This window comes from Panthera onca, chromosome A1 (genome assembly GCF_046562875.1).
Source record: "Panthera onca isolate mPanOnc1 chromosome A1, mPanOnc1 haplotype 2, whole genome shotgun sequence".
NCBI lineage: Eukaryota > Metazoa > Chordata > Mammalia > Carnivora > Felidae > Panthera > Panthera onca.
In genome coordinates, this window is record NC_138339.1 from 4719817 (window position 1) to 4733893 (window position 14077).

At 49.4% G+C, this 14077-nt stretch overlaps 1 protein-coding gene across 3 annotated transcripts in view; it reads right to left on the minus strand.

Annotated features, from left to right (window-relative positions):
* MED10 (mediator complex subunit 10) overlaps positions 1-14077 on the minus strand; it is a 179778-nt gene that overhangs the window by 142092 nt on the left and 23609 nt on the right. The window contains exon 4 of one of the 3 annotated variants that reach the window (XM_078444249.2): positions 13888-13923. The exons of the other annotated variants lie outside the window; for them this stretch is intronic. Within the exon in view, the coding sequence (XP_078300375.2) occupies positions 13903-13923 (21 nt within the window). The 3' untranslated portion in view covers positions 13888-13902. Of the gene's footprint in view, positions 1-13887; positions 13924-14077 lie in introns of those variants that run through there. 3 annotated transcript variants of the gene reach the window in all.

The window sequence follows — 14077 nt, forward strand, 5'->3', positions numbered from 1 at the left end:
CACACCTTCCACATGGAGGCAAAAATCCCGAGTTCAAATCATGGCTGGGCCAGCCATCAGCCCTAGAATTCTGGCTACACAGCATAAGCACACTGGGTCTCTGTTTCTCAACAGCGATATGCGAAGGCTCAGGCCCGCGTGCGTGGTGTTTTGCACTGGGTTGTTGAGGACTTCCCATGTTCACAGAAACATCAAGTAAGCGGACAAGGACCAAATCTGCTGTGTTAGCTGGCGCTCTGGGCCTCCGCATGGGGCTGTGTGTGAACCCAAGTTCAGCGGTGACCCCGCCTGTGTCAGAAGTCCTGTGAAGGTTTAGAACAAAGCCCAGGGGGGCAGGGAACCACCTCAGGAGAGGGGGTGCTAGGAGTGGAGACAGAGAGGAGAAAAGACACATGTCGTTCCCAGTGGGGAAGCCCACCCCTCACCCAGCCCCTTACCACCTTCCCAGCCCCCACCTCTGCCAGCCAAGCCTTCTCCTTCCTCCGCCCCCAAGGAGAGCCTTATGCATGGAGGCCAGGAAAGATGAAGTCATGTCTGATGCAGCCATCTGCCCGGAGCTCCTTGGGAGATGCCCCTATCTGTAGAGCAGGGCTCAAGCAGGGGAAAGCAATAAACGTTCTGCCCTGAGATGTCACCTTCTAGAATGAATCCTGTGCCCCAGCAAAGGACAAAGGGTCCAGGACCCTGATACCAGAAGGAGGGGACAGCCAGGTGTATGTGGCAATCCCATACCGACCCCCACCCCCGCCCAGGTCCTCACGGGCACAGCAGCCTCGCTGAGGCAAGAAGGCAGGACTGCTGACCCCATTTCACAGACGGGGGAGGGAGGCCCAGAGAGGGCCCCTCACGCGCACACGCACAGAGCTCAGGAGAAGCGGCCCCAGGATGGGGGGCCCAGCCAGCTGGCCCCTGGACTCCAGGTGCCCCTCTGCTCCTCCTCCAGCGCACTGGAAACAGCCTTCCCGCGCTGGTGGGTGAGTGCTGCTGGGCAACCCGGGTGTCCTCGTCCCGCCTCTCCGACTCAGCACCCACCAACAATGCCCCAGACAGAGTCGTGGGCAGAAGGTACCCCCCAAATGCTGACTCGCGTCCTAATCTCTGGGGGCTGTGAGTATGGCGGGCTGTCCAGCAAAGGGGAACTGAGGTCACGGATGGAATTAATGCTGCTGATAAGCTGGCCTTGAGTTAGCGAGGACATCTTGGACCACCTGGGAGGCCTCAGCGTAACACGAGGGTCCCCCAAGGTGCGGCAGGCAGAAGCGGAGCCGGGGGGCGGGGGAGTGACCGTGGAAAAAGGCACAGCGGACCACGGAGCTGGCAGCGAAGCCGGAGGAAGAACCCAGGAGCTCTAGACGGACTACAGACGGGGAAAAGGCAAGAGACCGATTCTGCCCTGGAGCCTGCAGAAGGGTATGGCCCTGCTGGCTTCGAGGGCGGTGAGATAATCAAACTGTGGCAGTTGGTGACAGCGGCCACAGGACACGAACACGTGGCTGGCAAGTCATCGTGGGGGTCAGAAACACTGCGGTCTGAGGTCCGGGGACCTGCACTTACAGCCCCTTGGAAGCTGTGTCCCCTGAGCAGCTACGTCAACCTCTCTGGGTCTGGTTTCCCATTTCTAAAATGTGCGATCAGGCCTCCAGGATTGCTGTTAGTGCTGCCAGAGAAGTCAGGCTAATTAACTGTCAACAAGAAAAGTAGGGGTGCTTTCATCGATTTGCCAGGGGCCCGAGGCGGGCGGGGAATTAACATTTTTTTGAACCCGAGACAGAAGTCGCTAATTGTTACCCACAGAAATTGCTTGAATATCTGTAAACATTTACTTTGCTTTTCAATAATCACGTATATGGCTTTAAATCAATATAATGAGCGCCCTTGGGAAGGACTTCTGCAAGCCAGGAAGAACCCCAGCGTGAGGCAGCACCAAGTCAGGACCCCGACTCATCCGTGCTCCAGGACTGGAACACAGATCACAGGACAGGAACTGCCCCACCGGCCCAGCTCACACGGAACACAGGGCCACCCGGTAAGTGACAGGGTGGGAAACATACGCTCTTCACTCACCGGCCACGCGGCAACTGAAAGCTGCTTTCGAGCTTTCTGCTATTGGGGTCACATTATAATGGGATAGGTGGTGTTACCGTTAGATTCCCGGGGGTGAATTCCTCTATGGAGAAGCATTTTTATAATTCCATAAATCACCTGGCTTTCACTTATCGTAGTCGCGTCTTAGAATTGTAATGCATCACGTGTTTATACAGGCACCACACAGCAGAACCCGGAATTGTTTACGTAGGGAGCCAGCATTTACTGAACATCTCTTGTTAGGCTAAACACCACACCAGTTCCGTATAATCCCTCACACTCAACTCCTTCCCTTATGAAATATTTGTATATATACATTAATAGATGTATATATTTATATACATATAAAGCTTATTTATCTATATATATAAAGTTACATATATATAACTTTATATTTATAGAACCTTATATTAATAATTGTACAAATATAAAATTATACAAATACACTACATATTATATATTAATTGTATATTATATTAATTATATTATTAATATAATATATAATTATTTATATCATTGTAAATATATACACATATATAAAATATCTACTTCTGAAGGATATCAAGGATTAAGCTAAATAGAATAACGTAGCCAGGGACACACATCTGGGAAGAAATAGGACTGGAGTCACCCCCACTCTCCCTGGTTGTCACCCCATGCACTTTGTTGGCCCTACCACATTGCATGGCCCCTCCTTATGGAAGGTGCTAGGTCTTTCCTCCCTGTGAGTTTATTCCTCATCCTACCATTGGACCTGGCTTTTGATTTCACAGTGTGGCAAACTCCCCACTCCCACATTCACCTACAATAGCGCACTTTAAAAAAAAAAAAAAGTACATTAACGGTTAGAGAAAATATTGTGTCATGGATCCCATTAGGAAACTTTAAAATTCATTGAGAACATTCACCAAGTCCTGGTAGTTTGCGGGAACTCTTTTGGGAACCTGGGATGCCAAAGGCTCGGCGTTCTCGATTCCCCGCCAAAGAGTGGAGAGCACAGGAAATAGACAATGAGCAACCAAGAAGGGAAAAAGAGGGGCTATCAAGCTGTGGGTGAGCGCCACCCAGAGAATGCCCTAGACCAATGTCCAATAAAACCTTCTCGGGGCGCCTGGGTGGCTCGGTCGGTTAAGCGTCCGACTTCGGCTCAGGTCGTGATCTTGCGGTCCGTGAGTTCGAGCCCCGCGTCGGGCTCTGGGCTGACGGCTCGGAGCCTGGAGCCTGTTTCCGATTCTGTGTCTCCCTCTCTCTCTCTGCCCCTCCCCCGCTCATGCTCTGTCTCTCTCTGTCTCAAAAATAAATAAACGTTTAAAAAAAAAAAAATTAAAAAAAAAATCACATCCGGGTCATTGTAAGTAATAAAATCCACATGGATAGCCCATTGTGAAGACAGCCAAGGGAATCTTTCCCAGCAAAGCAATTTCAAGACAAATCCATCTTAAACAAGACAAGGAACGTATTTTGTTTGGATATTTGGTTTGTGAATAATTGTATTTGTGTTTCATTTATTGACAATCGTATCTCCACGTAATCATATAATCTTGCCAATTCAGGCTTAAAATTTTTAATTCCATCATAGTTAACATACAGTGTTATATCAGTTTCAGGTGTACAACAGAGTGATTCAATAATTCTATACATTACCCAGTGTTCACTAAGTAAGTGTGCTCTTAATCCCCATCACCTGTTTCATCCATCCCCCACCTACATCCCCTCTGGTAACCATCAGTGTGTTCTCTATAGTGAACATTCTGGTTTCTTATTTCTTTTTTTCCTTTGTTCATTTGTTTTGCTTCCTAAATTCCACATTTGAGTGAAATCATACGGTATATGTCTTTCTCTGACTGACTTATTTCACGTAGCATAATACCCTCTAGCTCCATCCAACCATGTTGTTGCAAATGCCAAAAATCCATGCTTTTTTATGTCTAAGTAATATTCCATTGCGTGTGTGTGTGTAATATATCTTCTTTATCCATTTATTGATGGACACATGGACTGCTTCCATAATTTGAGTATTGTAAATAACGCTGCAATAAACATAGGGGTGCATGTATCTTTTCAAATTACTATTTTCATGTTCTTTGGGTAAATACCCACCAGTGAAATGACTTGATCATACGCTAATTCTATTTTTAATTTTTCGAGGAACCTCCATACTGTTTTCCAGAGTAGCTGCACCAGTCTGCATTCCCACCAACAGAGCAGGAGGGTTCCTTTTTCTCCACATTCTCATACTTGGTGGTTCTTCTGTTGATTTTAGTCATTCTCACGGCATGAGGTGATATCTCATTGTTTTGATTCTCATCTCCCTGAAGATGAGTGACGTTGAGCATCTTTTCACGTGTCTGTTGGCCATCTGGATGTCTTCTTTGGAAAAGTGTCTATTCATGTCTTCTGCTCATTCCTTCACTGGATTATTTGTTTTTCGGGTGTTGAGTCTGATAAGTTCTTTATAGATTTCGGATACTAACCCTTTATCCGATTATGTCATTTGCAAATATCTTCTCCCATTCTGTCGGTTGCCTTTTATTGATTGTTTCCTTTGCTGTACAAAAGCTTTTTCATCTTGATGGGGTCCCAATAGTTAATTTTTGTCTTTATTTCCTTTGCCTTTGGAGACATGTGGAGCAAGAAATTGCTGCGGCTGAGGTCAAAGAGGTTGTTGCCTGTCTTCTCCTCTAGGGTTTTGATGGTTTCCTGTCTCACATTTAGGTCTTTTATCCATTTTGAGTTTATTTTTGTGTCTGGTGTGAGAAAGTGGTCTAGTTTCATTCTTCTTCATGTTGCTGTCCAGCTCTCCCAGCACCATTTGCTAAAGAGACGGTCTTTTTCCCACTGGATCCTCTTTCCTGCTTTGTCAAAGGTTAGTCGGCCGTACATTTGTGGGTCCAATTCTGGGTTCTCTGTTCTATTCCATTGGTCTATGTGGGACAATTCACATTTTAATGGTTTCCCAAGAAATATCACAACGTATTTTTAGCTAATCTTTTATAATAATATTTTTCTATAAAAAATAATATACATTCACAGAAAGTTGTTAAATACGTACTATTAAGTAAAAAAAGACAGAGCTATAATATCTTCAGTATGATACAATTAAAATTAAAGTCAATAACAAATGGTATATACATGTATAAAAATAGTGTGTATACTATATATATAAAGATATCTGGACAGATTACTGTTAAATTACAAACAAGAAGTAAACCTCTGGAAATTTCTATTTGTTATTATTCATTTCTTTTTTTTTTTTTTCTTTTCGAATACGGAAGGCGTCACGAGTTGGCACATCGTCTTTGTGTCGAGGCCATGCTCATCCACCCTGTATCGTTCCAGTTTCAGTGCTGCGCCTACCACTCATTTCTGTATCACTTAAATCCTTAAAGATAAACACACGGACTTTTCATCACGAAAAACAACAGCAATAAAGATATTTTACCGAGAAGAACCAGAAGAGGAAATCATTCACACGGGAAAGCCTGAGGAAAACATCTTGACGCCAAAGCAAAGGCCTCGAAGAGAATAAATTACATCCTTAGCGAGGCTCCTGGTCCACGGGATAATGAAGAATCCGGCCCCAGCTTACGCTGTTCAATCCAGCATGCCTCCTGACAGCTTAACACATGCTTACTGCTGCTTATTATACTTTAATACAGATTCAGAATTAATATTTGATGCTCTTCTGTTGTTTCCCTGTTGATGCGTATCTACAGCCTGAAGAAGCAAGCTGCGGACTAGAGACAGAAAAGCACGCAGCAAAATTCACATTTCCCCTTAATGTCAGAAACCACGGATACGTTAAAAAGGATCATCGGGGACGCAGGTACACTCTGACGTTTTGATCTAACCCATTTTCACATTCAAAAGTGTTATTCAAAGTACATAATTGTGCTCAGAGCAGAAAGCACTTAACGTCAGCTTAGCACTAGCTCCAAATCTCAACGGGAGATTTACGGGAACGTGGCGGCAGACACGGGCTCGGGGCTCCTTCGGGGCTCTGTGGAGCTCTGGGTGGGTTTGACGGGGTCTGCGTGTGCCTCCTGGCCTCTCCCTGACCCTTGTCTGTGGGCCTCTGTTCCCCGCCTCCACCGTCACCCCTCCGTTATGAGAAAGGAAGATGCAGAGGCAAAGGAGACGCCGTTCGGTTCTGCGGTGGATGGACTGATCTCAGAATCTCCGTTGTGGAATCTCCACTCAGGAGTTTGCAGATCCACCCCCTCTCCCTTGGCCTTTGGTGTCTCAGCTTGAATGAAGCCAAAGGTCACTGAAAGCTTCAGGGGAAACCGCTGAGTTTCACTGACGGCCGTGTCAAAATCTCCAAATCAAGCCTGGATCCATCTTCCAACAGGGATTCGCCAGACTGACGCATGATGTTTCCAAGGCTGGCTGGCCGGGGGAAGTTCGAACAGAATCTCCAACCTTGCAAGTTTTTGCCTGTTTGAAGCCCTGCCCGCCCCTGGGGCTTCTGATTAATAGCCAAATGGAAGTGCTAGTATTGGACGAGCGCCAATGCCATATTTTGACAGCATCTCTGAGAGCAGTTCACGCCTAAAATAGCCCATGTGGGTGCACTGACGCTCTGTACTTTTCTTCCAACTTTCCAGTCTCTCACAGGACTGTGCTCATCTTTTGAACTGCTGTTTTAAAAAAAGGAATCTTTTCAAAGGTTGATTCAAAAAAATCAATATTCTATTTTTGGCCATAACACTTAAAGTCAGTATATGCTGGAGCTTTATTATAAATCTCTCCTTTAGGGCATGGACCAACTCAAAGAGCTGTCTTACAGGAAGACCTGATCACCATACTGCTTCCTTTGTGGCCATCGCCAAGGTCCCTGGGCCTGGAGGAAGATGTTGGGATGAGTCAACTTCATCGTTGTCAATGACGAGCTATCACTGCCTTGGTAAGATGAAAAGCCAGGTGTCCACAGCCCACGGCAGAGGTGTATTTGTAACCACCGCAAAGGCTCAGGACCCCCACTGAATCACCTGAGGCCCTCCATGAAATACTGCTTCTGGGGCCAAACTCAGATCCACTATATCAGAGGCTCTGCAGAAGGAGATGGGCTTAATAGATTTTGTAACCTCATCACAGAGACAAAACTCCTAAGAATCCATTAGAGTAAACAGGGTATACGACGAATGCCCAAGTGTCGGGCGCAGAGGATTAGGGACTAAGACGGACATTTAACAGGAGGAGACGATGTAACTCAGACCAGCTGTGCTAATCGCTGGGTCCAGCTCTGTCACAGAGGAAAACCAGAGCCCAGAGAAGCTACTTGGGCTTCCCAGGACCTGACGATGAGTTCGCCTCCGAGCCGAGTCCCACACACAAAGACTCAGCCTCCCTCTGACCCACTCAAAGTGAAATGGAACACTCAGCCCATTGTGTGGGTAATTACACATTTTTTAACTCACATCTGATAAATCCACATAATTAAGCCCCCCTCCTTCCCCCCAAAATATCTTTTTTTTTTTCTTTTTGAATTATCTATATAATTGCCTTCATTTTCCACTTCATTTTGCTCATGTAACTATGCCTTCACCCCTCCTCTGGCGCAGTCAGCAGGAAGCAAGCTTTTCCCCCAGACAATCCACGCATACTGAACTATTCCCATCTACAGAGCACTGTGATTGGTAGACTGAGGAATTGTGAACACAAATTATAAATGACCACATCCAAGCGCCCTGCCTTTCTAAGCTCAGAACCTGTTCCATACATGGTCTTAGGAGAAGGTAGCTCGCAAGACGAGGTAAGGCGTCATGCCCAGAGGGGCTGGGGGCATGGCATAGTGCTGCATGGGGGAGAGGCGGGGAGAAGAGAGGGCATGAGAATGACAGCGGCAGAGCTCCAGAGATGGAAAATGCCACCTGGGCTGGGGCGTCCTCTGGGAAGAAAGGGAGCCATCGAAGGGCATCAGATGCCTGGTGGTTTGAAACCAGGTTGGACTGGGCTCTATCACTTACCAGCTGGGTAGTTTGGGTAAGTTACTTAGCCTCTCTGGGCCTCAATCTCCTGTTTGTAAAAATGGGTATCACAGTGACTTTCCTTGTTAGATTCTCGTCTCAGTCTGGTCTGGTGGAACAAACTACCATAGACTGGGGGGCTTAAACAGCAAGCTTTATTTGTCACACTTCTGAAGGCTCAGTCCAAGGTCAAGAAGCCTGTAGATATGGTGTCTGCTGAGCACCTACTTCCTGGCCTGCAGAAGGCTGCCTCTGGCTGTATCCTGGCTGAGAAAGAAAGCTCTGATCCCTCCAGCTCCTTACGGGGGCTCTAATCCCATCATGGGGGCTCCACCCTCATGACCCAATCTGATTGTTACTTCCTCCCCAAATCCTCACTTCCAAAAACCATCACACTGGGGACAGGGTCCCAACTTACAAATTTCGGGAGGATGCAAACACTCACTCCAGAGTGAGTTTAATCTGAGGATTAAAGGAGTTGAAATCTGCAAATCATTTTCAAAGGCCCCAAGAGCATCATGCTCAGATCCTATCATGCTCAGATCCTAGAGGCTAGAAGGTGACCGTGGTTCCAGGCGCTGAGTAGGAGAAGGCTGTGATGATACCACATCTACTCCACTGTCCATGAAATAGACACAAAGAGCCACACTGTCCAGGGGTAGAACCTGGCACCAGAGCCTAGGAACATCAAGAAGTCACAAACAAGAAAGACATGGCAAGAATGAAGAAACCAGACGCCCTGACTGGCATGCTACCCGAGAGAGAGGCAGGGCACACAGATGGCCTTACAGTCCCTACAGCTGGTTCTGACAGAGGAATAAGAATGCCCTGGGATCTGCTGAGCACAGGGCCTCACATGGCCCACAAGTAGGAGCCCCAGAGGCCAATGGAGGAGAGCGACCGGATGTGGCTTGGGGAGTTGGAAGGAAGACACTTATAGGAAATGGATGCCCTTGAGGGAATTGAGAAAGAGGAGAGGGGGTGCTAAGGCCTGGGGAGCCAGGAGAGAGGCTTTGTCACCTTACAGAGACTGGTTCTGGGGATGGCAGATGTGGCAACTGAAGGAGAACCCCAGGTTCTATATGAAACCCGCCTGTCTGCCAGCGTCTGTCACCCATGCAAAATACTGAAACCAGGATGGATGGGACAATGGCTGAATGGATAGGTGGATGGATGGAAGGATGGATGGATGGATGGATGGATGGATGGATGGATGGATGGGACAATGGCTGAATGGATAGGTGGATGGATGGAAGGATGGATGGATGGATGGATGGATGGATGGATGGATGGATGGGACAATGGCTGAATAGATAGGTGGATGGATGGAAGGATGGATGGATGGATGGATGGATGGATGGATGGATGGATGGATGGGACAATGGCTGAATAGATAGGTGGATGGATGGAAGGATGGATGGATGGATGGATGGATGGATGGATGGATGGATGGGACAATGGCTGAATGGATAGGTGGATGGATGGAAGGAAGGAAGGAAGGAAGGATGGATGGATGGATGGATGGATGGATGGATAGGCAGGATGGTGGATGGAAGGGTGGATGGATGGATAGGAAGGTGAGTATATGAATGGGTAGATGGAGAGATACTCCATAATAAACCTTCCAACTAAACAGAACCTAAAACTAACAATAACCTCACTTTCCCATCTGTGAAATGGAACTGTTGTTTTCTATAGCCTTTATCTTTGCATTGTACAATTCGGTTTCAATAAATTGGGTGGCAGTTCTGATGTCATACCACAAAATGCTGCACAAAATTCTTCTAACCTTCTTTTCCTCCACCACTCTGTGTCCTCCTGCCTTTGTGTTCCCACCGAACTCTTGGAGAGCGGGGCTTGTGCCTGGCCAGAGTCCAGGGTCACTCACCTCACCCTTAGCCTCTCTGGGCCTCAATCTCCTGTTTGTAAAAATGGGCATCACAGTGACTTTCCTTGTTAGATTCTCGTCTCAGTCTGGTCTGGTTCGATCGGCACCCAGCAAGAGGCTCTGTCCCCACTGGACACCAGCTTTTGGTTTGACCACCCCAACTTGTAGTGACATCAGGACCCGTGCACCGTGGCTGAAGAAGAACTGTTTCTGAATGTGTCTCTTAGCTTCTGATCATGCTGAGCAATTCCAGGGGTGGAACCAGGTCCTTGGTCGCGGCTGGCCACGCATCGCCAACGTGTTTGTTATCATCGCTTGCCAATGAGTGAATGTGTGAACACGTGAACCAATTCTCGGGCTTCTCCTACGCCGTCAGAAGACAGGCCCCCCAGCTCACATTGCTAACTCTGTTCAGATTCTGGAAAAACAGGTTCCAGAAAATACAGAAATTAGACCGAGAATAACAGCCCCTAACATCTGGGGAATATAATCCGCTCACTTCCCTGCATCTAGTGCGCGCCCCCCCCACTCCCCTTCCCCCCCCTCCCCCGCCCCCCCACCTCCACCCCCACACCCCCCCTCCCCCGTGAGCTAGAGAAGTCGTCTCAGAACGCATGCTGAGTGGTTTGTCTTCCCAGAATATGAACCCCTGCACTGTAACTGAGATAATGTAGAATAGATGTTACTTCATTTTCAGTGGCTTTCATTGCAACTGATCTGTTTCTAATGGAGATCTGACTACTACAATGAAGTTTATTTCTTTGCATTCCTAAGCTTCTCAACTTGACTTTCAATACTATTTCAATAGGCTTTTTAGTTAGTGACAGGATGCTGGGGGGACTGCCTTTAGCAGTTTTTAGTAAAAGCTTCTCTCATAAGCACAAATGTGTAACACCAATTTATTTCTCCCTGAACTTATAACCAGCGTCATTCAAAAAAAAAAAAAAAAAAAAAAAAGTCTTAAACATAAAGGTCACTGATTTACTTTTATGAAACTCATCAAAAATACAGCTTCCCAAGATGAGCAAAGCTCATGCAGACTGAACCTTCCCCCCAGTTCTCCCGGCCTGTGGTCACGGAGCATGGCTAACCAGACGCCTAGCACAAAGGCTCACTGAGAGCCTTGGGCCCTGGAGGCCACCTGGGGGCCGCTCCAGGAGCAGTGCCCCCGTGACCGGGGTTCAGACACCTCTGCCGCGGGCAGATGGGTGGGGACAGCAGGACTCAGCTCCCTCTGCTGTCAGGGTGGAGGCAGGAACTCTGCCAAGGGCGAGAAGGCAGCTGCGGGCGTCCCAGCGCCGGCAGGTGTGTGCAAGCTGCTTGTGACATGGAACCGGAGTGGCCCTGCAGACTGGGTGGCACGGGAGATCTGGGACACGGGGACAAAGGGGGCCTGGGGTGACAGAGCAGGCTCACAACCCGCACTCGTCCCTGGGGCCGGGCGGCTGGAGGCCAGGGTCCTCAGGGTGGTGGCAGGACCTTGCTCCCTCTGTGGGCTCCAGGGGAGTGTCTGATCCGCGCCCTCCTCGCGGCCCTGGTGCTTGCCCAGGTTCCCGGTGTTCCAGTCCTTGCCTCTGCCGCCACGTGGCAGTCTCCCTGCGTGACGTCACATGGCCTTCCCTCCCTGCTTGCCCACCCTGGGATTCCTCTTCTTATGGGGACACCACCTGTGGGATGAGCACCAGCCTAGTCTCCTACCTCATCACCATAACTTGATGATGTCGGCAAAGACCTTCTTTCCAAATAAGGTCACATTCGCCAGGCTCTAGGACTTCCACACTACTTTTGGGGGACAGATTCAACTCCTAACAGACCGGCTGCTTGGCAGGCCGCAGGAGGCAGAGGCAGAAGAGGGCTGCGCCTGGCGGCAAGCCTGGGGGACAACAACGCAGGGCTGTGGTCCCAGAGAGGGGCCCCCAGAGCAGGAACCCAGCTTCACATGGCTTCGGGGCTTCCAGCCGCCAGCGGGGCGCAGGCCCCCTCTGTGTCCTCACAGGACAGGTAACGTTCCACCTGCTGCTACTTCCTTAGGGTCATGGAAACCGCCACTGCCCCCCTACCCCGAACCCAACGACAGGAGCCTGGGGGTGGCTGTTTGACCCTGACTGAGGAGCCAGCTTCTGTCTCCCACGGAAGAGGCCGACCCACAGGGGTGGTAGGAAGCCAGCCTGGGACCCCAAGGCCCGGATTCCAGGCCCCACTCTGTGCCTCCCAAGCCAGCCTTCTGATCTATGAAAGGAGGGCTTTGGGGGAGAAATCTCAAGTGACTTCCACTTACACCGCTCTGAACCCCACTTCCCCACTGACTGATCTGGTAACTTCACAGTGGCCAGACTCCCCTTCTCCGTGACCTTCAGCGGCAACCTCTTGACCTTCCCATCGCTAGTTCACAGACGCCTTCCAGAGAAGGAGCAGAGGCTCGGAGGGGCTCTCCAAGGCCCAGGAGAGCCACTGCCACACCTACCGCCCAGAACCTGAACCCCGCTCTAGCTTTTAATGTAGTTTCCAACAGCTGAGGCAAGAGAAGGTGGGTGGGTGGCCAGCAGAAGGGCCCCCAGGGCCCTGAGTCAAGGATGCACCTTTCCAGCCCCGCCTTTATCTCCAGAAGTGCTTGTCCCCGCGAGAAGCCACACGGCACCGTCACCCGCAGAGAAGGAGGCGGCAGACGTGGCTTTAAGGGCCCCGCACCAGAAGCTCAGCCTCACCTTGGTGCCCCACGCGTGTCCCACACTGGACACCACTCCTCGCCCCCTGGAAGGAGGGGACGGGCCTGGCCGTCCCCGCTGGCAGGTCAGGGAACCGTGCACGCTGGCTCTGAGACGCGACAGAGGTGCCCTGGCACCATCAGGCTTCCTGAGGCAGAGGCTGACTGGAGGCGAAAACCCTGGCCGGCTCTCACCTCTCCTTGCACTCATATTTGGGGGCCATATTATCAATCGGCCATTAACGTACAAGAGGTTACGAGGGACAGGAAGTAGTGAACATATGTGTCAACACATGAGAAAAGAATAGCATCCAAGGGAACGTGCCAGTCTGGCATCACTCACCTGAAGTCGGCACACACTCGTCTAACGGGTTAAAGGCGCTAAGAAAATCAATGATTTTTTTTCCCTCATGCATATGCAATTATATATGGGATACCGCCTCTCTCTGTATGTAGCTTCAAAATCATTATTACCTTTGTCAAAGGGGGCAGCTAATGAACGTGCAACGCTGCATAATTAGTGAACTCTTTAATAATAAGGTTCATTTAATTGACCTTCATTTCTGGTTTCAGAATAAATCTGACAATATTACTCGCCAGCCACTCCCAAAAGCAATAGTTGTACCGTAAGAGCAATAATCTTGGGGCCTGAAAATTCATCTCTAAATGAAAGAATTTTCTCGTTATGGCCGGAACCCTACAATAATGGCAGCGCCCTGGGTAGAGGGCAGGGGAGAGGAAGTCGGAGAGACAGGATTGGAAACTTTCTGATAAAGAGGCGCCGTGGTGCTCACAGTTGTTCTTGTCCCGTCCACGCATTATTTTATACGAATTGTGTAAGGGCACCAGTTGGTAAATACCAGAGGGCTGTCACGGCAGGGATACCCGGCTCCGTAAACACATTTGCGCGCAAGTGCTTATAAACTGGCCGTCGATCATGCCAGGAAGACTTTCCAGCCCGTGCCATCGTGTCCCAGGGTGTCTCTGGCTACAGAAGGTGTTGTGAGGTGTCTCTGGGAAGCGTAGTCCCTACCTCTTCTCTTCAAGACCTACAGCATCACCCTCGGTGCAGGGACAGCACCATCAACAGTGACCCGTGGTGTGGGACAAGCCTGCACCGGTGTCCAGTGAGTCTGGGCTCCCACTGTGCCCTGGACCCGGGGGGAGGGGGGGGGGGTCAGGAGGAACCCACGGCCCCTCAGCACCTTCCCTACCCCTGGCTGGTGTCCCATGGGTTCCTCTTCTCTTCTCCAAGCCTATGCTCTTCCAGTGGGTTCCTGGAAGGGCAAGGAAAGAAGGGCTTCTGTGGCCTCATCATCACCGAGAGTCCCCCGCTCTGACAACTGCACAGCTCTGTGCAGAAGCCAGCATCATCAACAAGTAATGAGAGCAATAGAAACACAGTAGCCAACAATCCCGAAATTCTGAAAT